This window comes from Onychostoma macrolepis, chromosome 06 (assembly GCF_012432095.1).
Source record: "Onychostoma macrolepis isolate SWU-2019 chromosome 06, ASM1243209v1, whole genome shotgun sequence".
NCBI lineage: Eukaryota > Metazoa > Chordata > Actinopteri > Cypriniformes > Cyprinidae > Onychostoma > Onychostoma macrolepis.
In genome coordinates this window covers 6,127,061-6,150,487 of record NC_081160.1, presented here as the reverse complement: position 1 = coordinate 6,150,487, position 23,427 = coordinate 6,127,061, and the positions used below count along the sequence as shown (strand labels likewise).

Genomic DNA, 23,427 nt, shown 5'->3' with positions numbered 1-23,427 from the left:
TTAGTCCCACGAGTAAATTGACAAATAGTGTTTTCTAATTTTTAATATTAAAATGACAGCAAATTGTATTGTGAAAAAAATATTTGTGAATGTGGTAATAAAAATAAAATTATAATTTATTACAATAACTAATCATATGTAATTTTGCTCCAAAAGTAAATTTATGGTTTTTTAACAACCAACAATTAAGATTTTTTTAAATTTATTTTTACTCTGAATATGTTTGCATCTGCTTTTTATATATTCTTCCCACTTGACAAAGAAAATTATTTATTTCAATAATTTTATGATCACTTCCTTATCATATTAGGTATGAACAATATATCTGTATCATATTGTTTATTGGACGATATTAGATATTTAATTTCTATAATAGGATTATTGATATATGTTCTCTAGTATTGGATATACAATTGTGCATGCTCATTTTTCCAGTTTTTATATATGGATTATTTAAACACTCACTTAAAATTCATCTTTAAAAATGCTAATAATTTAATAACACTGTTAAATATAATCTTTAACAAATTTCAAAATGAATTTTAGCATTTGTAGCATTTAAATCAATTGATAATTTTTTTTTTTTAATATCAAATGTTAATATAGGCTATATATTGGTTTTTGGCCATTACATAAAAACATTATTGAGTCATGGTTTAGGCCAAAATTATTTTAGTGAATCAATAATATCAGTGATATGATCTATGATATATTATCAAATAAAGCACACAATACATAGGTACTGTTCATTGTGTGCATATGAAGGTTATGATTTGCCGTCTAGTTCCTTGTGTCAGTGCCAGATGGAGAAGGAATCTCTGAGTGAAGCTTTGGCTCAGGCTTGTTTTTCTAATAGTATCACAGATCAAACTGGGCAGCAGTGAGAGTGTCAGCATCTTTGTGCAGCTTTTATAGTTGAGTGTCAGTCGGTAATCCAGTGCCAACCAGTTGGCATCAGCCATGAGAAATCACTTCCTTTGCAGACCTCTTTATCAGAGAGACAGAAAGACATGGTTTTCTATGTGTGTAGGTGGACAGGAGACAGACGGAGAGTGTGAGGGAGGAGACAGAGAGAACCTGATTGTGTGAGAATACATGTTTTGTAGTTTGCCGCAGTTGTATGTTGTGCATGTGGATCAGCATAGTGTTTCTGTCTAAAAAAACATTAAAGGGGTCATCGGATGCCCATTTTCCACAAGTTGATATGATTCTTTATGGTCTTAATGAAAAGTCTATAACATACTGTGGTTAAAATTTCTCAATGGTAGTGTAAAAAACACCTTTTTTTACCATGTCAAAATCAGCTCTGTTTTCAGTAAGCCATTCTAGTCCATGTTGCTTTAAATGCTAATGAGCTCTGCTGACCCCGCCCCTCTCTTCTGTGGAGTGAGGAGCAGACTGTAAACTTCAGCTGCGAAACTGGCTAACTAGCAGATTATTAGGAAAGGCGATTTGCAAAGATTCATAAAAACCCCTTATACTCACTTCTTCTGTAGGTGAGGCTGGATTACGAATGATTCGCGTGAACATAGACGCATTTAGGCAGATCGGGGATCGGTGCATTCACTTCAAAATGGAAGTAACTTCAGCGGCTCAGACGTCGGGAGTAACTGACGACTGCTATGGTCATTATTACATCCAACAACAAAACGCCTCAATCGCTTAATCGGACATGTTCTTGTCTTCCCCTGCACCAGAGTCGACACAATGGTGGACAGCTCTCAGCTCACTCAGGGGGGCGGATCTAAGGTAAGACGGCCTTGTCAATCAACTATCGTGGGAGGGGCCTGTGCAGAACTACATCATTCTGACAGGAATCTCAGAACAGTCTGATTTGAGAAAGGGGATTTTAAAATAGGGATTTTACAAAAACCACTGGGTGGACTTTTATCATTACAGGATGAATGTGTACACACACTTCAAACACACATTTATGTTCAAACAACTTGTAAAGTGAATTTTGACCCCTTTAAGGATGGTTAAGTTGATGCAAACTTGCACTGATCGGCTTGTTAAAGATATCATATAATTTCCTTTGTCTATGTACTTTAAAACTTAAAATGTCTTCCACTCTCTAAATTTGAAAAAATAAAAAATAAAATAATAATTATTATTATATGAAGAATTATATGATGAAATCATTATATACTGTAAATCATCATAATGCAGCAAATTTGCATATTAGAATGATTTCTGAAGGATCATGTGACACTGATTACTGGAGTAATGATGCTGAAAATGTAGCTTTGAATCACAGCAATAAATTACATTTTAAAATATGTTCAAATTAAAAACAGTTATTTTAAATTGTAATAATATTTCACAGTATTACTGATTTTACTTTATTTTTGATCAAATAAATGCAGCCTTGGTGAGAATAAAAGAATACTTTTAAAAACATTAAATATTAGTGACCCACACTTTTAAATGCTGGATATACTGTAAATAAATAAATACTCAGGGGGAGTAATAAATATGAATCAATTAATTTAAAGAAATTTTGATATGACCACTTAAAAGTCAATGTTGTTTTGTTGTTCAAACTAACCAGACAGTTGAATGATTGATCCCTTTAATCGCTGTACCTTGCTTTCATATATTTGTACCTGAATAATTTCACATTTGAGCACTCTTGTGTGAGCACTTGTGTTTTGATTGTGACAGCTCCCTCGTGAGCGAATGCCGAAGTCCTGCAGTGATAACCGTTTCAAAACACAAGTACATAAATAAGCAAGACATTATTAAACCAAACAAGGTCATGAAAGCGTGAAGTGTCAAACGTCTGAGTGGAAATTTAAATTCGAGCACAGTCTGTTTACTTTGGGGCCCTGGTGGCACTGAGCATGAGCATTTCATCTGTCACAGTGTGACAAGCACTTCAGTACAGCTCAGAGTCTCACGACAATACCTGAGCCAGAATAATTCATCCAGACAGTTATTTACTTCACTAAAGACAAGTGTAAACTTCAGCAGTGATTTGCACAATATATAGGACTGAACTAATGCTAGCATCGAGGGGATGAATCAGACATTTACTCATTTTGCTTGGGCTTTGCACAATGGAAGCTTGTTTCCACTACTGAATGAAAATAAAACAGGTAATTACGACTTTTTATCTCACAATTCTGACTTTTTTTCTTGCAACTGCAAGATATAAACTCGCAATTCTGATTTTTTTCTTAGAACTGCGAGATATAAACTTGTAATTGTAAGTTATAAAGACAGAATTGTGATACATAAATTCACAATTTGTAAGAAAATACAAGAATCGGACATATATAAACTCGCAGTTATGAGATTATATCTCAAAACTCGGAGAAAAATTAAACGGGTAATTGCAAGAAAAAAGTCTTAAAGTAAATTCGCAATTGCGAGAAAAAAGTCAGAATTGTGAGATGTAAATTCGCAGTTGCGAGACAAAAGTTAGAATTGTGAGTTTATATAACGCAATTCTGAGAAAGAAGTCAGAATTCGCAATGTAAATTCGCAACTGCAAGAAATAATTTTGAATTGTGAATTGTGATCAGTATAACCTCACAACTGTAAGAAAATAGTATTTTTTCCTCAGAATTGGACTTTAACTTGCAATTGCGAGATTATATTATCAGAAGTGCTAGATATAAACTCGCAATTGCGAGAAAAAAAGTCAGAATTGCGAGATTATATAACGCAATTTCTGTCTTTATAGCATGCATTTCTGAGAAAAAAGTCTGAATTTTAAGATGTAAACTCATAATTGCAAGAAAAAAGTTAAAATTGTGATATACAGTATAAACTTATAATTGTAAGAAAAGTCTTTTTTCCTCAGAATTGGATTTTGTAACTAACAATTACAAGATTATATTCTCAGAATTGTGAGATATAAAGTCAAGTCAAGTCACCTTTATTTATATAGCGCTTTTAACAATACATATTGTGTCAAAGCACTTAACAGTTTCAAATTGGAGGACAGAGTGTCAGTAATGTATAATGATAAGATTAAACACTCAATTTTCAGTTAAAGGCATTTCATTATTGAATTCAGAGATGTCATTGTCTAGCTCAGTTTAGTTTAAATAGTATCTGTGCAATCAAATCGACGATAATCGCTAGAAATGAAGTGTCCCCAACTGAGCAAGCCAGAGGCGACAGCGGCAAGGAACCAAAAAAAAAGTCAGAATTGTGAGATAAAAAGGTCGCAATTACCTTATTTATTTTTTATTCATAGTAGAAACAGGCTTCCATACTATTTGCAAATTTCTTTGAACAAACTATTTTTATTCGTTACTTATTCTCTTGTAGGAAACCTGTTAGCTGTTGAGGACCCATGAGAGAAAATGAGTACCTCTGTGGTTAAAATGCTGACACATGCAGATATTTCACAAACACACAGGAGCACACATTAGCAGTGAATAGACGCTTTTTCTCCCATGCACGCGGGGGATCACAGCGGTATGTCTTGTCTGAGGCTCACATGTAATGATAACAGATCAAAGCAAACCTCCTTCCATCAAAGCCTTTTGTTGCACAAATGAGCTAAATGAGTGAACGAGAGCTACCCTTATCTTCTCTTTTGTCCTCTTATTTTAGTATGTGTGTAGGCACACTTTTCTTCTGCAGTTTCTTATGTTCCCTCATCAACTGCTCATTATCAAAATATGTTTGACACATATAGTAGGAGGAATGGCAGCAATTATCCCTGCTTTCACCTGCTTCTGTAGCGAACACAATTGTACCATATTAACTCAGGGGCCACTTTATGAGACTGAGCTGCTTGTTAAAGGAGTAGTTCACCAAAAAAAAATCAAAGATGTAGATGAGTTTCCCTCAGGTCATCAAAGATGTAGATGAATTTGTTTCTTCATCAGAACAGATTTGGAGAAACTGAACATTACATCACTTGCTCACCAGTGGATCCTCTGCAGTGAATGGGTGCCGTCAGAATGAGAGTCCAAACAGCTGATAAAAACATCACAATATTAAACCACACCACTCCAGTCCATCAATTAACATCTTGTGAAATGAAAACAAACAAATCCATCATTAAGGCATTTTAATTTGAAACCGTAATTTAATTTTAAACTGACTCCATGATCCATAATAACGCTTGAAAAGTGAAAAAGTCCATCCCCTGTTGTACTTTAAAATCCACACACATATTTGTTTAGAAATGTTTTGGACTGTTTTTGCTTGTAAATCGTATATTTCTCTCCTGATTCAGACCAGACAACTTTTTCATTGGAGAAAGCAATATTATGGATAAAGGACTGTTTGAACATAAAACATCTTAATGATGTATTTGTTTCTTACAAACACACACACAGCTTTTCATTTCACAGGATGTTAATTGATGGACTGGAGAGGTGTGGATTACTTGAGGATTATTGTGATGTTTTTATCAGCTTTTGGACTCTCATTCTGACGGCACCCATTCACTGCAGTAGATCCAATGCTAAATGTAATGATGTAATGTAATGCCAAATTTCTCCAAACTCATCTACATCTTGGATAGCCTGAGTGTGAGTACATTTTCAGCAAATTTTCATTTGTGAACTATTCCTTTAACACAAATAGCCAAACAGCCAATCATAAAACTGCAACTAAATATATAAAGCATGCATATTCACTGTAAACAAGAAAGATAATGGGCCACATCACAGTGTTATTAGGTCATTCTAAGTAAATGATGCTGTTTGCTCCTGAAAGATTCTGGAATTTTTTTTTTTTTTTTTTTAATTTTAAAGTATACTACTTAAATTTAAAGAAATGATATTTCTTTCCCATTTCAGACTGGAGGTGTAATCATCATAGACTGGATGATGTGCCTGTTTTTGTCAGTGCTGTTATGACTAAAATGCTTCTGGGTTGAAAGTTACAGGGTTGTGGATCAATGCAAACATGGCTAACAATTCTTTAACTAGTATTAGGTGTAGTGTCTCTGCATAACAGGATTGAACAGATAGCACAGGGATGTAGACCGTGCAAGATAAATTTCTGTCAGAAATATAATATGTGATATTTAATTATATTTCAATCTCAGTATAAGCCAAATATATATATTTTTTATTCACACTACCATTCAAAAAGGGTGGGTACATTTTTTTGAAAGACATTTCTAATGCTCACCATGACTGCATTTATTTAATCAGAAATACAGTTAAAAACAAACAAACAAACTGGAAACTATAACGTGTTATTTAGATAACTTAACTTAAAGTTTTGTATTTGAATATATTTGAAAGTGTAATTTACTCCTGTGATGCAAAGCTGAATTTTCTGCATCATTACTCCGGTCTTCAGTGTCACATGATCTTTTAGAAATCATTCTTATGCTCATATGTTGCTCTCGAAACATTCACTATAATCAATATTGAGCATTTATTCTAAATAGAAATCTTTTATTATATTGTAAATGTCTATATTTACTTTGAATGTCAGTTGACAGATACTGCTAATATGCGAGTAATAATTCGTAGGGAAACAAATGACAGTTTCCTGAGAATTTCCATATTATGAATTCTCGTGCCATCAGCTTTTCAGGACTATCAGATCTGTGTGAAGGTGGAAATACTCAGTTTTCAGGAGCAGTTCATGTAGTCGGTGAACTCACAGCAAATGACAAATCTGTTGTTGTTGCTTTGGCGGTAGATTTCTCCACCTCTGCCTTCCTTCATTGCGTTGTTGGAGCTACAGGCTCAATTTTGTTTAGCCCTGATTCCTGGCAGTTTTATTGCCTTTTGGCCTGTTTCAGATTAGTTTTAAACTGCGACTGAAGAAGCAACTAGTAAGAAAGTCAGAGAAAAATGGCAGAGCTGTTGTTCTGCATGTTAGTGTGTGTCTGTGTCACTTCTGTTTGCAGGCTTTTTGTACTCTGAAATCTAAACAAAATAATAATTGGATAAGACTGCAGTTAATCATTTATTAGAAATTTACAAATAAATAGTTTGGAGTGTTTTCTGTGGCTTGTTAAGAATATCACAGTCAGTTAGTTGCTAAAATTTAGAAACATAAAGAGATTCTCTTTCCAAAGTATAAGAATGTATGTTTTTGTTGCCATTAATTAATATGAATGTGTATCAACGTGTATTCATCAAGTCACAACTGGTGTTCATTTCTAGATTCATTCTCTGTGTCATCATGCTGTTAATAATTGGTTTTCATGTAATTACAGTTGTCTGCTGCATCCTTTGACAAAACCATCATATATCAAATGCATTTCCATTATGAAAACCCAAGATCAGTTTCCACTGCACAGCTAATCATTTTCATTTTCCACAAAACAGCATGGAGACAAGATAGTGATTGTTAATTGCAGCATTGTAAATCAAACGTAATGCCAGCCTGTCGTCTGTTCACCTACAGAAGTTGTTGAGCAGCCAATTAGAGTCATGCTGACTTGATAGCAGACAGCATTATATACTTTAGAGGCACACTGTAAACATTACATTTTACCATATCAATTTACAGCATCTGATACAATTTTGGACATTTTCCGTTTTTAATGAAAATTCTGTCATTATTTACTCACCCTCATGTCAAAGTTGATGGTGTTTTGTGGAGCTTGACACATTGTTAGTAACTTTCATTGTAGGAAAAATTATTTTAAATGTCTTCTGTTGTGTTTCAAGAAATATAACAGCAAACGTGTTCAGAACTACATGTGGGTGGATAAATCATGATAGAATTGTCTTTTTTGGCTGAAAAACTTCTTATAGCTGATGAGGTTGTGCATTATTCTGAACAGAGAATGGCTTTGGAATTCCTGAATCTAAACTGAGCTGACAAACAGGATGCATAATTGTATTAATTTTAGTTCTTTTTTTTTTTTTAAATTCAGTTAAAAGTAGAATTAAAATGTAATGATATTTTCAAAGCTGCTTGCTGGAAGTGTTGTTTTTAATAATGCATTTTATTTTTAATTGTTAATTGCATGTTATCATGCACACATACACATATATAGAATTGCTGGATGGAACAAATAATAAAAATCAGTTTTAATGCATATTTTAATTGTTTTCTCTATATTTTTAAATTTAGTTTAATGACATATGTCTGACCATCAGATATTTTAATGCAGTTGAATTATCTGTGACTTTGAATTGCAATTCAGTAAATTGTTCTTCCTGTCATTCCAACTGAAATTCAGCATCCTGTGGGATTCGTCCAATTCCATTTCCAGCTCCTGAATTAAAAATAGAGCAAATTTGCCCACTCCTGTTGGCAGGCTAATTCAATAGTCTTTCATTTCCTTTTGCATATTCAAAAAAAATACTTATATAATATGCAGTTCTGATATATGGTGGTCATGCGGTAACATCACCATCAACTAGATTTTGAAATACTTGTTTAGCCGTGAAATGTTGTAATGCATAATCACCACTAGAGGTCATTAAACTTTCCTCACTGATTTCACAGAGCATTAAGTGAATCCGGGATGACAGAGTTCTCTTTAGCTTTGATTTTTATCCTTTTATATTTTTCCCCCATCTATACCCAATCTCATTTGTGTAAGAGCCTGGAGCAGTGGCGATAACTGCGGCGAGCGGCCGATGACTCAGCACATCCAGACAGAAACAGCCTATGGGGCGTTCATGCTTTGCTGTCTGTATGGAAATGGCAAGCTGTTCCTGCCACAGCCTCTGCAATTGATGATATGACTAGAGCAGCCGCATGCCTGATGACTGCAAAATCTGCCATCTGCTTTTCTTAAGTGAAAATGCTATTGAAAGGAATGTGCACTTTCTGAATATGCTGCGGTTGAGAAAATTCAGAAAACAGCACAATTAGAAATATTCCTGAGCCTGGAGTAGAGAGTCAACCAGTGGATAACCTTAAAGGAATAGTTTACTCAAAGATTACTCACCTTCATGGTGGTTCAAACCTGTTGGACTTTCTTTCTGATTCATTAGTCCCATTATGGCTTGTTTCCACTGAGCGGTACGGTACAGTACAGTTCAGTACAGTATGATTCGGTACAGGTAACCCTGATCGGGCTTGCGTTTCCACTGCCAATAGTACCCTTACTTGGTAGGCGTGGTGTATGCCGGAAAGTAGCGATCGACGGTAAAGCGCGACAATAAGCACAACATTTTGTTAAATGTCAGTTTTAATGAACAATAGTAGCCATTATAAAAGTATAAGTACAAAGTATAAGAGGCTTAAATAAGAGGAAATAAAGACAAAAGCAAAAAATTCAGTCAAATGTATGCTACAGGTCAGCGCTGTGCTGCGGTAAAGTTCAAAATAAATATATCAAGTTAAACATAACTGTGTGCTCAGCCAAAACGATATGACCAGAAACAAATAATAGATTCATGAGGCCACGAATGCCTGTTAAATATACCCAAAACGAATTGTATCTCATGTTTATTCACTACAGAGATATCAGAGCCAGCGGCAAATGTCAGAAGGACTAGCCGAGCTAAGGCTGCTCTAGGCGGATACATGAGAACTGAGCGCCCGGTGATCGCCTGGAGCTCCGAAATCAGCATAGCAAATTTTCAAATAGGCGCTGTCTTTATAAATAAACCGCAGATTTGCGTTTTAAACAATTACATTCTCGCCTGAAAAACTCTTAAAACTACATTTCATGACACAATAACAGTATATTTAGAAAATTGCGCAGGTTTTTGGGCAATGACGTTTCACAAGTCCAAAAGAACAGACAAGAACGCATATTGAGAAGCGGCTATTGTCTGTGCGAAAATATAAAATTATAAAATACACTGTTATATTTTTTTGTGTTTTCGCACTCTTATATAAATAAGCCCAACACTCACGGACAGCAGAGCGGCACGAGTGAAGGAGAAGCTTTATCCCCTTGTATCACGCAAAAGTGACGATTCTAGTCAACAAATCAACGTTCTACAGTGAGTTTAGCTCCACCCTTTTGGTACCCTTTTGGTTTTTTGGTACCCAAAAAAGTGGTATGGTACGGTTCGCTATTTTGGTACCATTCACAACTTCTGACAGTGGAAACGGAAATAATTGCGTACCATACCGAACCGTACCACTCAGTGAAAATGTCAAGTCTTTCTGAGATGAATGAGTTAAATTAGTCTGTTCTGCTCTCAAAAACAATTGTACGGCTTCAGAAAATAAATTATAACAAATAATAGTTTGTCATATTTTCAGCATCTGCCATCTCACTATATGAGGACACTTCACGTGAACTTCATCTCCAGAGCTGCTCTGAGAGTTCACCTCATAGTATTTCACTTTGGCTTTGTTCACACTGCAAAATCTGATTTGTTTGCTCACATGTGACTCAGATCTCTTTTTCTCATGACAGTGTGAACAGCACAAACCACATGGAATCTGATCTTTGGTGCTTTCATGCCACGTGGTGCTAAATCCGATACAGGTCAGATGTTTTGCAATGTGACCACAGTCTGAATAGTCACATCGGAATAAATGTGACTTTTACGTCACGATTATGCGCTCATGGAAGTCACTTTAAAGATTTTACATACCCAAAGTTATCAAGACAGTTGCTCATATCATACATTTTCAAAACTCTGCTCTCTTCTGTCACATCCTTGTCTCTATTTTTCATATTGTCTGCACATAATTTTGCTGGCTATTGCAGTAGATCACACTATAAATAAACACATAATTACTTACTTTATGTCCTCTGTGTTTACTTCCATATATGACAACGTGCTGCGTTGCCATGTCCACTGTTTTCCCGTGGAATTGGGATACTTTTTCAGTGTTGCTGCAGGTTGTTTTTCAACTATGTGGGTTGAAGCGACCCCACCAACATGATATTCACCAGATTTGGGGAAGATTTGGACTAGTTTTGAAAAGCAATTGGGTGGATTTTTTTTGTGAAAACCTGGCAACCCTGTTCATATTATTCTTTTGCGCATACGGTTGCGGCCCACGAATAAGTCAAATGGAATACTTTTCATACTTTAATGGTGTTTTTCCAAACTGAAAAAAAAGAATTGGTTGTAGAAACAAATTTTCACTCAGAAATAGCTAGTAAATTTCACAAATAATAACAAAGAATTGGTAACCCATTGAATTAAACATGAAATTTTGAAGTAAAAAGACTTAAATAATATTTTCTTGTAAACTGTACTACAGTAATCTGATTCTCCTGTTTTATTTACAACTTCAAAAAATATGTTTTTTTTACAGTGCATTTTTTTAATCCTTGCTCATTGTAATTGCATTGGAAAAATGATAAGTTACATGAAAGTCATAATGTTTTGGAATAACTTAAATAAATGATGACAGATGTTTCTTTTTCGGGTCAACTATCCCTTTAAGGTCTTTCTTGCAATGTTCTCCACTGAAGTGGACCCTCAGCTTGGCTGTCCTTTATCAGAGCAGTTTAACTGTGCTGTGAAACTGCTTTCCATTCAAGCAAACACCCTGCTTAGTGAAACAGAAGATTTTAAAATCATCAGTTAATGTTAAGCCAGTAGAGCATGAAGCACCAGAGCAGATGCTGCTTCTGAAAGCTATCCTCAAATGAACTGTGGTCGCAGTCTTAAATGTGACTGCTTTTCTCAGGGATACTCGTTTTAGATGGTAATGTTGAAAACATGCTAACGTAAGCATATGAAACCTGCTCTTCAATTACGCTGGTGGCCTTAACGTTAATGAAATCAAATTGTTTTGGCTGATATCGATTTTCTGTGGGGCTCCCCTCCTGATGCAAGGAGACAAAGCATTGAGTTTAGTCAACACTCGCCCTGATCGATAACGCAGAGCGTGCGTCTGACTCAAGTGAAACCCTGATTAGGTCAACCGACCATCTGTGATAAATAGTTCCTCAAAAGGAAATGGTTTAACATGTTTTAGAGTTCGTTAGTACGGTTCTTTGACCAGCCGTACAAGGTGCTATCTATCTATCTATCTAGCCATCTATCTATTTAGCCATCTATATATCTAGTCATCCATTCGTCCATCTATCCATCCGTCCATCCGCCTGTCTGTCCATCCATCCACTATCCATCTCTTGACTAACTTTGAGTTTTGTGGCTAAACTTCAGTGATGTAAACAACTTTGAATTTCACCGTTTTATATTTTACTTTCTTTCACAAATTCAGTCATTGAATTTAAGTCGCTATCAATTTAGTTCACAGTGGTGCACAACTGTGATTTTAAATCAACTTGAAATCTAAATGTATTATTTAGCTACAGTGTAATATTTAAATATCCATGTCTTTGTCTTATCAAGCATAATATATATCATTCAACATATATATATAGAAAAAACTCTTTGTAACCTATAATGAAGATGTATACAAGTAATTCTCTGTTCTGGTTCATGTTACTGGCGTTCAAGCAGAACACTTATGAAATATGACTAATTGATCAATAAACCACACAGAGGAACTGTAAATGACATTTTGTGACCTGTAACATATCCCCTCAGAAATATTCATATGGCCTGTGGTTCTTCTGATATATTATCTGTCCTATGAATCATTCTGAAACACAGATATCACATATTTTCAAATGCCAGAGATAGCAGGGACGTCTTGCGTTCTGTGTTAGGTAACTGTGTTCTCAAGATAAATTTATCTACAGAATGACAGCTGTCCCTGTGCGATGACATCAGCAGGGGACGGTGAAGATTAGAACCGTATGAAATATTTATTAAAGGTTTCAGTTTACATATCTGTAGCCTATATTTGGACCCAAGAACCAATCCTTATTCAAAACAATTCTATTTTCTAAAAAAATGCCACCTGTTTCTTTAGTGACTTTGTTTCCATTAAAGGTTAATTGATGCTGTATAAGGAAAACACTACACAAAGATATTCTGCTATGTTTCCTGCAGGTTTTCAACACTGATTATTCTACAATACCATTGTAAATAAAATAGTGTTTTAGGGTTTTTTTTCTGTTATACAGTTTTTTAATATGAATTCCTTTTACATGAATTGTTTAAAAAGACTCAAACAGTCTTGAACTTACGAGTTTTGGGTTTGAATCAGTGTACCCTATATAGTGTTGTTATTTTTAACATTAATTGAAATAAAGCCAAAATAAAATAAAAAACCCTTGAGTTAAAATTTGAAATGTTGCCTTAAGTAACTGAAATAAAATTGTATGTTGAAGTACTAAATTACAAAAACTAAAATATAATTAAATGAAAGCTAAAAAAAATAAAATAATAAAAATGACAAATGTATGTAACAGAATTATGTAACAATTATTATTTTTGTAATTAACTTATTATTATTTAAAATGAAAACAAAATTTAAAAATAAAAGCTAATTAAATATAATAAGAAATTCTATAATGGTATAATGGTATTTAAATTATATTAAAATAGCACTGATAGTTGGGACTATTTCCTTGCACTTACCATGCCTACTTGTCTTGCAATAATTTACCCAATGGGTTATTTGCTATTAGATGTCAGAAAAGCTTGTGTTTTACTGCTTCAGCGCAAACTCTCTTTTGGCATAAAAAAAAAAAAACTACAGAAAAGGTATGCACAGTTATTTTTATGCATAGGAGTTTCCCCTTCAGACACAAAATTTATGGGAAGAGAATATTTACATGAATCATGCAAAGTGATTTACTAATGCAGGGGTAGTCAGTTTACTGGTATTTGTACTATTATTTAACGCCCCAAAAATGCATGTCCTAACCCATTTGCACCTGTGTTGTTAGTAGATTATACTCACCTGATTATCATCAGCTCTGCTTCTTTGCGACCCAATGCTAATTTGCACTGTTTTTGGTAGACTGCGTTGATCTTTATAGAAATGCACTGGCTGCGTCTGTGTTTGTTAGTTTGCGCATTGTCAGTCGCATCAGCCACAGAACTTTCCACTCCCATCTGCGCTTTTATGGGATTGCGCTCTCACGCTAATTTGCCCTGTTTAGTAAATCTGGCCCATGGTGTTGAAAGTAATTTCAGTTAGCATTATCAGTTAGCATTAGCATGAGCTGGCATTCTAGCACACCGCCTCCTCAGTAATTAAATTCGGTTGATATTAGTAGGTATTTCAGCTGTTCAGGAGGCAGAGAACACATTATCCCTCACTCCTCTGGTCATTTAAGTAAGTGGTCTAATGTGCTATCCTCGCTGTCAGCCACCACATACAGACCTAACTAACTAAATTAGCATCTGTGCTAGACCACTCACTTAGGCCCACAGAAACTAATGGACTTCTAAAATTTTCTCTGCCTGTCAGTTTGCAGTCTCTCTGAATTATGTACCGTCAATCAATGGCGACCGTGGGATCACTCCATTTTGAATATATACAGTATTTGGACTAAATATGATTTGCTGTAAGGGTTGCTGTCACCTCGTCCACAAAAATAAAAATTTTCTACAAGAAAAAGATTTGTGTTTGGATCTATTCCACTTTTGTTTCTTTTTTGTGACTTAGTCTTCCTGTCTTTCCTAGGTCTGATTATACTTAAAATAACAGTAGGCCTAAATATATATATTTATATATATAAACATTTGTGCTGCTTTTTTCAGTATTATTTGATGAATAGTATATTTAAAAGAACAGCATTTATTTAAAATAGAATCTTTTGTAACATTATAAATATCTTTAATGTCTCTTTTGATCAATTTAATATGTCCTTGTTAAATATAAATATTAATTTCTTAAAAAAAAAAAAAAAAAAATTCTTTAGAAAATGACTGACTCCAACATTTTGAATAGTAGTGTATTTTTGATGAATTCAGTCCTCTAGACAAAATACTTTGATATTTTTGTACCTTGTGCATTTTTTGCATGAGTTTATTGTTTCATAATAATTTTGCTGATTGAACATCCTATAAAAGGCAGTTTAATGGACAGTTCCCATTGTGGCAAACTACCCCATATAGCGTGACAACACACCCTGGTGTGTTCAATGAATTGTATACAGAAACTGACTTTAAAAAATAAAGCAACCCTAATAATATTCACAGCTAAATGTGTGACAACTAGCATCAGTCTCCTATATATGTGTTTACTTAAAAAAAAAAGTGTAAGTTTTTCAGTGGATGTTCAATGAATTGATGAAGTTCATTATAGTGATTCATTCCCATAATCTGCTAGGCTGCCAGCCGGATATAAAGTATTACTGTCATTGATTGTATATCAGTAATGAGAAGAGACTGCCTTCCTCTGAGCAACACTAATAGACTTTGAGCTGACTAATTAAATGGTGTGCTTAAAAAACAATTTCAGGAGATTAATTAGCACACCTCCGTGGAGTCCGAGAGGAAGCTTTTACTCTGTCTTAATAGATTGGAAATCTGTCTTTCTTGCTCAGTCATGCTTTTACAGAGTTCCCGGAGCGCTCCCGTAGTCATGAAAACTTCAAGGCCTGGAAAATAAATGGAAATTAAGTTTAAAAGTCATGGATGGAAATTTCAGTTTTAAATATGTACACTTTTCTAGATGTGGTCTGCTTTAAACTCTTTCAGGGTTTGAGCTGTGGTGCAGCACATTTTGTGTTGCTCTTGACATATTAAGAGCTGATCTGCTCAAGGTTCACTGGATTTGAATCCTTCAGCTCTCTCTCCTGATCTGATTTTGAAGTGAAAAAAAAATTAATAAAAAGCTTTCAACAGCTAGATATTGCTCTTTGTTAGTGATTGTGTAGAGTATAAACCAGTGAGTGTGACTGCAGTCTGTTCATTGAAGGTAGCTGTCTTTGTAAGTCATTGGGTGGTAAATGTTACAGATCCAAACCAACACATAATCTGCCAATGCAGTTTAATTGTTTTTACTCTACTTTATTCAAATTATTTCTGTATAATTCCCCATGTGCGCCCCGTGACCCATTAATTACCCTTGTTTAGTTCAGTTTTTAAAGTGTTGTCTGCCCCATGTTTCCTTGTCCGGTGTTATACGTCAACTGATGGTGCTGTGTGTGTCTCCTGCCTGCCCTGTGTTAAGCCCGAAACACACTGCACGAATTTCGGCTGGCCCAGACGAAAGACTGGCATCGTGAAACAATCGTGGCCAATCAGAAATCGATTGCTTCACGATGCCAGTCTTTCGTCTGGGCCAGCCGAAATTGCAGTGTGTTTCGGCTTTACACCTGCTTCATTTATTAAACACTGTTTTCCTGCAACTCCTACGTCTCCGTGCTCCTTGCTTCCTCGCAGTAGCACCGTGACACACACACACACACACATCTATATATCTGTCTCTATACACACACACACACAATATAGATTATATGTGTATATACAATATATATATATATATATATATATATATATATATATATATATAATGATTTGAATTGTAATATTTTTGTGGAATCTATTTTCCAAATTTTTAATACAGTATTAAAGTGTGACTTTTTCAGAGGAGTGAACATGGTAATGCATGACCTGAGTTTGAATCTGGCTCAGTCCTTCAGATTTTAATTGCATCTAGTAGCAATAACTAAATGAATTTAAGCTTCTGAAAGACTAACCCAAATCCATTTAAAAAGGTTATTTTGGTTGAGTTAAAAAGTCCTAATTGACTTTTCTTTTCTTCAGTTTATTTAAGTTCTTTTTTTTTTGAGTACTTATAAAACACTTTGTATGCTTCATGGATGTGTTACGCCGTAACAGACTGACCTCTGTGCAGCCTGTGATCAGCGATCTGACCTTCATTATCATATCATATCCTGCTCGGCTTGACTGTATTGAGCGGGTTAGCATTTGACAGTGCTTCTCCAATAGGTCAGTGCTGAAGAGCAGATGGATTACCGTAGTGGAGCGTTATTGATTTCACTGCATTATAATGCCATAGCCAGTATGACATTCTGGGCCGTAATTTGACCGTGATGTGGCAGATCACTCGATAGATCTTAGACGAATTTGCAGGCATGACATCACGTCCCAACGTATCTCTTTACCCAGAAATTTTAACAGCTCCCTGCAAACTAAAATATGAAATTCATACCCAAGACACTGTATTTTCGGCATTTGTTTTAGCACGTCGCGTCTTTTTTGAGCATTAGAAAATATTTGCTTATAGGATGTAAATTAATGTTATTTTTCTGAGTTCATAATCTCGTGGATGACTCGTGTCCATGTGTCAGTAGAGATACGCTCAGCTCTTATTGAACTGATTGGAAATAATGCGCTCCTCGCGCAGGAGGTAACAATCCCAGCAAGAGGAAATGAGACAAATGATGAGGAACTCGGTGACAATGAGCAGACCACATCTCACCACGCGTTCGCTCCAGCATGAGCACACTATTCTGAGCGCCGAGTGATTTCATTGCCGAGCGAGAAAATTGGATGTTTTATTGGGGTTGTTTTTCTCATTTTCTGATAAATATCATTTGGAAACTTGCTTTCTCTTTAAGGCTGTGAAGGTATTAATGGCAGAAGTTTCTATCACCTGTATCGCTTCTCTGCTGCATTCAGACTGTGAATGTAATGTGGTTAGATCAAGCGTTGATGGCGTAATGAACTATGAGTGAATGTTCCTCTGTCCTCAACTGCATCTCTGTCTGAATCATTAGCTGTCGTCTACCACTAAATTATACCGGCGTAATTAACAAGAAATGCTCAGGAAATTCTGCATGGTCATTTTAATGAGGAACACTGCCAGAAATACTATTTATAATCAGTGCTTTTGTCTTGTTTTTCAGTAAAATGCACATTGTCGGAGCTCTGGCACAGATTTGCTACACTGCTGTGCACATGGGGACCTGTGGGTCATGTCTTGGTCCTCTGTATTTCTCCCTGTTGTTTTTCCTATTCATCCTTCAAAAAAGCCAGTGAATAATATATAAGTGATGTTTAAGCGTCATAAAACAAGTTAACAAGGGTTTTCAAAATTGAGTGCTTGGGGTCTTGAGGAAATGTTCAGTAATAAAATAAAATATTAGAATGTACAGAATTTGTCAATTATTGTTTGCTCTGTTTTCTAAACACTGTACACAAATGATGAGATTTATCAATTTTTATTTTTCTATTTACAGTCGTAATTTTATATTTCTCTTCAGGTTTATTTTACATCTAACAGTTCTGGTGAGTAGAAAAAGATACAGTGTCAATCTAAATATTAGAAAGTATAGAAGCTAAATATTTTCCATATATTTTATACACATTTAATAATCATTATAATTTATAAGTTTTTTTTATTTTTATTTTTTTTTTTTTTTTCATGTTCAATGAGTATGTTTTACAAGAAAATTCTGTTATATTGTGAAAATAGTATTACAATATAAAATAACTTTTTAATAATTTTCTATTTTCATATATTTTAAAATGTAATTTATTCCTGTGATTACAAAAGGAATTTTCAGCATCAGTACTCCAGGCTTTAGTCTCACACGATCCTTCAGAAATCAATATAATCTGCTGATTTATTATTAGCAATGTTGAAAACAGTTGTGCTGCTTAATACAGTGAGGGAAAAAATATTTGATCCCCTGCTGATTTTGTACGTTTGCCCAACGACAAAGAAATTATCAGTCTATAATTTTAATGGTAGGTTTATTTGAACAGTGAGAGACAAAATAACAACAAAAGAATCCAGAAAAACGCATTTCAAAAAAGTTATAAATTGATTTGCATTTTAATGAGTCAAATAAGCATTTGATCCCCTATCAATCAGCAAGATTTCTGGCTCCCAGGTGTCTTTTATACAGGTAACAAGCTGAGATTAGGAGCACTCTCTTAAAGGGAGTGCTCCTATTCTCAGCTTGTTACCTGTATAAAAGACACCTGTCCACAGAAGCAATCAATCAATCAGATTCCAGACTCTCCACCATGGCCAAGACCAAAGAGCTGTCCAAGGATGTCTGGGACAAGATTGTAGACCTACACAAGGCTGGAATGGGCTACAAGACCATCGCCAAACAGCTTGGTGAGAAGGTAACAACAGTCGGTGCGATTATTCGCAAATGGAAGAAACACAAAATAACTGTCAATCTCCCTCGGACTGGGGCTCCATGCAAGATCTCACCTCGTGGAGTTTCAATGATCATGAGAACGGTGAGGAATCAGCCCAGAACTACACGGGACGATCTTGTCAATTATCTCAAGGCAGCTGGGACCATAGTCACCAAGAAAACAACTGGTAACACGCTACGCCGTGAAGGACTGAAATCCTGCAGCGCCCGCAAGGTCCCCCTGCTCAAGAAAGCACATGTACAGCCCGTCTGAAGTTTGCCGATGATTCAGAGGAGAACTGGGTGAAAGTGTTGTGGTCAGATGAGAGCAAAATCCAGCTCTTTGGCATCAGCTCAACTCGCTGTGTTTGGAGGAGGAGGAATGCTGCCTATGACCCCAAGAACACCATCCTCACCGTCAAACATGGAGGTGGAAACATTATGCTTTGGGGGTGTTTTTCTGCTAAGGGGACAGGACAACTGCACCGCATCAAAGGGACGATGTACTGTCAGGGCCAGGGGATTGAAGCCAGCCAGGGCATTGAAAATGGGTCATGGATGGGTATTCCAGCATGACAATGACCCAAAATACACAGCCAGTGCATCAAAGGAGTGGCTCAAGAAGAAGTACATTAAGGTCCTGGAGTGGCCGCCAGTCTCCAGACCTTAATCTCATAGAAAATCTGTGGAGGGAGCTGAAGGTTAGAGTTGCCAAACGTCGAAACCTTAAGGACTTGAAGAGGATCTGCAAAGAGGAGTGGGACAAAATCCCTCCTGAGATGTGTCATGTTTTGCGAAGGGGTCAAATACTTATTTCACTCATTAAAATGCAAATCAATTTATAACTTTTTTGAAATGCCTTTTTCTGGATTTTTTGGTTGTTATTTTGTCTCTCACTGTTCAAATAAACCTACCATTAAAATGATAGACTAATCATTTCTTTGTCAGTGGGCAAACGTACAAAATCAGCAGGGGATCAAATATTTTTTTCCCTCACTGTATTTTTGTGGAAACTGTGAAACTTATTTTATTATTTTTATGCATAGAAAGTTCAAATGAATGGCATTTATTAATCTTTTGTAAAATTATAAATGTCTGCTTTTGATCAATTTAATGCATTCTTGCTGAATAAAAGCATTAATTTCTTTGTTTAAAAAAATAAATAAATCTTCTGACCTCAAAACTCGAACATTAGTATATGAAAATATGTAACAGGTTTGCAGAATTTTAATTCTATAGAATATCATCTCTTTTCCACGTAATGACAGAAAGGTGATTGGAATTTTTTTAAGTAAAAAGCAATGCTTGGGGACAATTTCTTAGCTTTTTTTTAAAATTATTATTCTAGATTCCTCACCTTCTGTGTTCTATTCATAGGAACTTCTACTACATCACGCTGTTGCGGGACCCCGTGTCGCGTTACCTGAGCGAGTGGAAGCACGTGCAGCGCGGCGCCACGTGGAAGACAGCACTGCACATGTGCGATGGCCGTCCTCCCACTCCAGACGAGCTGCCGGCCTGCTACAGCAGCGAAGACTGGACCGGCGTGTCTCTGGAGGAGTTCATGGCCTGTCCCTCGAACCTGGCCAACAACCGGCAGACTCGCATGCTGGCCGATCTCAGCCTGGTGGGCTGCTACAACCTGTCCTCCATGAGCGAAGAACGGCGCGCCGAGCTGCTCCTCAGCAGCGCCAAGCGCAACCTGCTTCGCATGGCGTTCTTCGGCCTAACTGAGTTCCAGCGCAAAACACAGTTCCTTTTTGAGAGGACGTTCGGCTTGCACTTCATCACCGCCTTCACTCAGATTAACGGGACGCGGGCGGCCGGGGTCACGGTTGGGACGCCCACCCGGAGGCGCATAGAGGAGTTGAACGCACTAGACATGCAGTTGTACGAATATGCGCGGGAGCTTTTCTCGCGCCGCGTGCAGTACTGCCACCATCAGGAGCGGCAGGAGGAGAGAGAGAGAAAACGACAGCAACGCAGGAGAATGAAGGAACAGAAAGCATCGCAGATTCAACCACAGGAGGATGATGAACGAAAAGACCCAGATCAGGAAAATACGGAGTTAACTGGGGTGACGGAGGACTACAGCAGTCAGGTGGTGAGGTGGTGATGCTGTGCTCTCTGGCTATGTTCAGAATAACATACTAACATGCTACTCTAACTGTCTTGGTATGCAGTGCGCCTACATACACTTAAAAACAGGTTTTCCAAAAGGAGGTTTTCCAGTGAACCATTTTGGGTTCCCCAAGTAAACAGTTCTTAAAAGAACCATTTCTTTCTTAGTTTGAAGAACATTTTAATAATCTAAAGTACTGTTTCCACTATAAAGAAGCTTTTATAGAATGGAAAGGTTCTATGGATGATAAAGTTCTTCATGGAACTTTGGATGTAAGAAATAAAGGTTCTTTATCGGCATCTATGGTTCCATGAAGAACTTTTAACATTCATGGAAACTTTCTGTTCCACAAAAGGTTCTTTATAGTGGAAAAGGTTATTTGGATTTTCAAAATGTTATTCACACTAAGAAAAAAATGGTTCTTTTAAGAAAAGGTTAAGTGAAAGGTTCTTTGAGGAACCAAAAATGGTTCTTCTATTGCATCGCTACGAAAGCCTCCTTTTGGAACCTTTATTTTTAAGAGTGTGCAAAATTATAAACATGACGCACACAAAACAAATGTGGAAGGTGAGGGTTTTTTTACTTGACAAATGTGGTGCAATGGCCAAATATGTCCATCTGAGGCATGTTTACATAGCTCAGTTGTTTAAAAATAGCACAGATGGAGCACAAAAACACATCATGTGAATAGGCTCAAAGCACTGTGTGCTTCACCTGCATTGAGTGAGCATCATCTCCACATACTTTTCACTTTGCAATGACATGTGCTTGTTTGTCACTCTAAATTTAAACTTTATTAGACTATTTATTTTGCTATCCTAACCATGCATCATTATATATTATATTATATATTATATTTCAATTTAACCCTGCAAAGATGAAATAGTCTGACAAATTCATTGAGATGAGAAAGTTTGTGCAACAGGTTTAACATGTTTTTCTAAAAATGTATGAATGGATAATCAAGTAAGTCTTTCAAGTAATGCCTTTTTGCATATCAAATATGATACAGTAGGCTTTATAGGGTTAGTATTTGTATTTAGCTTTGTTTCCACCACTCTAAAAAAAAAAACTTTGTTTGCAACCCACCAGTTGAGAACCACTGCAAGGAATGAGGTTATCCCACAGTGCAATTTGCGCAACCTGACCTTCCTTTCCCAGACTGAACAATGAAACAGAATCAAGATAAGCTGTGATTGATATGCACAATATATCAGTACTGTAACAGCCGATATTAAGGATTTTTGACATTTGTAACCCAGGACCACAAAACCAGTCATAGGACAATATGTGGCTGAGATACAACTATTTGAAATTCTGGAATCTGATGGTGCAAAAAATCAAAAGAAAATTGCCTTTAAAATTGCCCAATTGAAGTCCTTAGCAATCCATATTACTAACCTAAAATTACGTTTTGACATATTTACGGTAGGAAATGTACAAAATAGCTTAATGGAAAATGATCTTTACTACATATCCTAATGATGATTTGGCATAAAAGAAAAATCAATAATTTTGAACCATACAATGTATTGTTGGATATTGCTACGAATATACCTGTGCTACTTATGACTGGTTTTGTGGTCCTGGGTCACATTTAATTTCCTGGGTTTTTACATTTAGATTACCATTCAATTTTAGAAAACTGGTTACCACTTCTGTGTAAGTGTTGAAGCAGTGACATCAGTGTTGACATTTTTCTCTCTTCTGACCAACATAATCTTTAGATATTTTTTCCTTCTTTTGGATAGCCATAGAAATACCATTGTGGATTTTTTTTGGGAATGCAAAAAATTAATATGTTGTAGTTTCCATTCGCCACCTTTGAAGTTTACCCTACTATGATGACCAGAACAGTAGAAATCAAGCGTAGCATTAGTTCTGGTAGGTCATGTTAGTCAAGCTCGTATCAGCTGACTCTCAGCTGATCCACCTCTACCTATAGGGATGCGACACCTACCACAGCACCCATGTATAAGGTCCTTCAGTATTATCACCAGCTTTTGCGTTTCTCAAAAGCTAATTACCCACCTCCATCCCCAACTCCTCCTTTCATCCGTCAGGATTCGGCCTTCTGATTCTCCTTTGAATCAGACTAATTTCTAAAATGTTACATTAAATTAGTGCTGTCAAACGATTAATCACGATTAATCGCATCCAAAATAGAAGTTTTTGTTTACATAATACATGTATGTGTACTGCATATATATAAATACACATACATGCATGCATATATTTAAGAAAAATATATGTTTATATATTAAATATATTGATATATAATATAAATTATATGCATGTAAATATTTTCAAAATATATACTGAATGTGTTTGTATTTATATATATACATAATAAATATACAGTACACACACATGTATTATGTAAACAAAAACTTTTATTTTGGATGCGATTAATTGCGATTAATCGTTTGACAGCACTACTTGATTAAATGATTGAACTTTTATGATATCTGCAGTACATTTATGTTGGTTCTGTTTA

The 23,427-nt window shown here is 35.8% G+C and overlaps 1 protein-coding gene across 1 annotated transcript in view; it reads left to right on the top strand.

Moving 5' to 3' along the window:
* hs6st3a (heparan sulfate 6-O-sulfotransferase 3a) overlaps positions 1-23,062 on the top strand; it is a 30,353-nt gene extending 7,291 nt beyond the window's left edge. The window contains exons 2-3 of the mRNA XM_058777754.1: positions 20,186-20,912; positions 22,023-23,062. Of these exons, the coding sequence (XP_058633737.1) occupies positions 20,186-20,912; positions 22,023-22,103 (808 nt within the window). The 3' untranslated portion in view covers positions 22,104-23,062. The remainder of the gene's footprint in view (positions 1-20,185; positions 20,913-22,022) is intronic.
* The last annotated feature ends 365 nt before the right edge of the window (positions 23,063-23,427 follow it).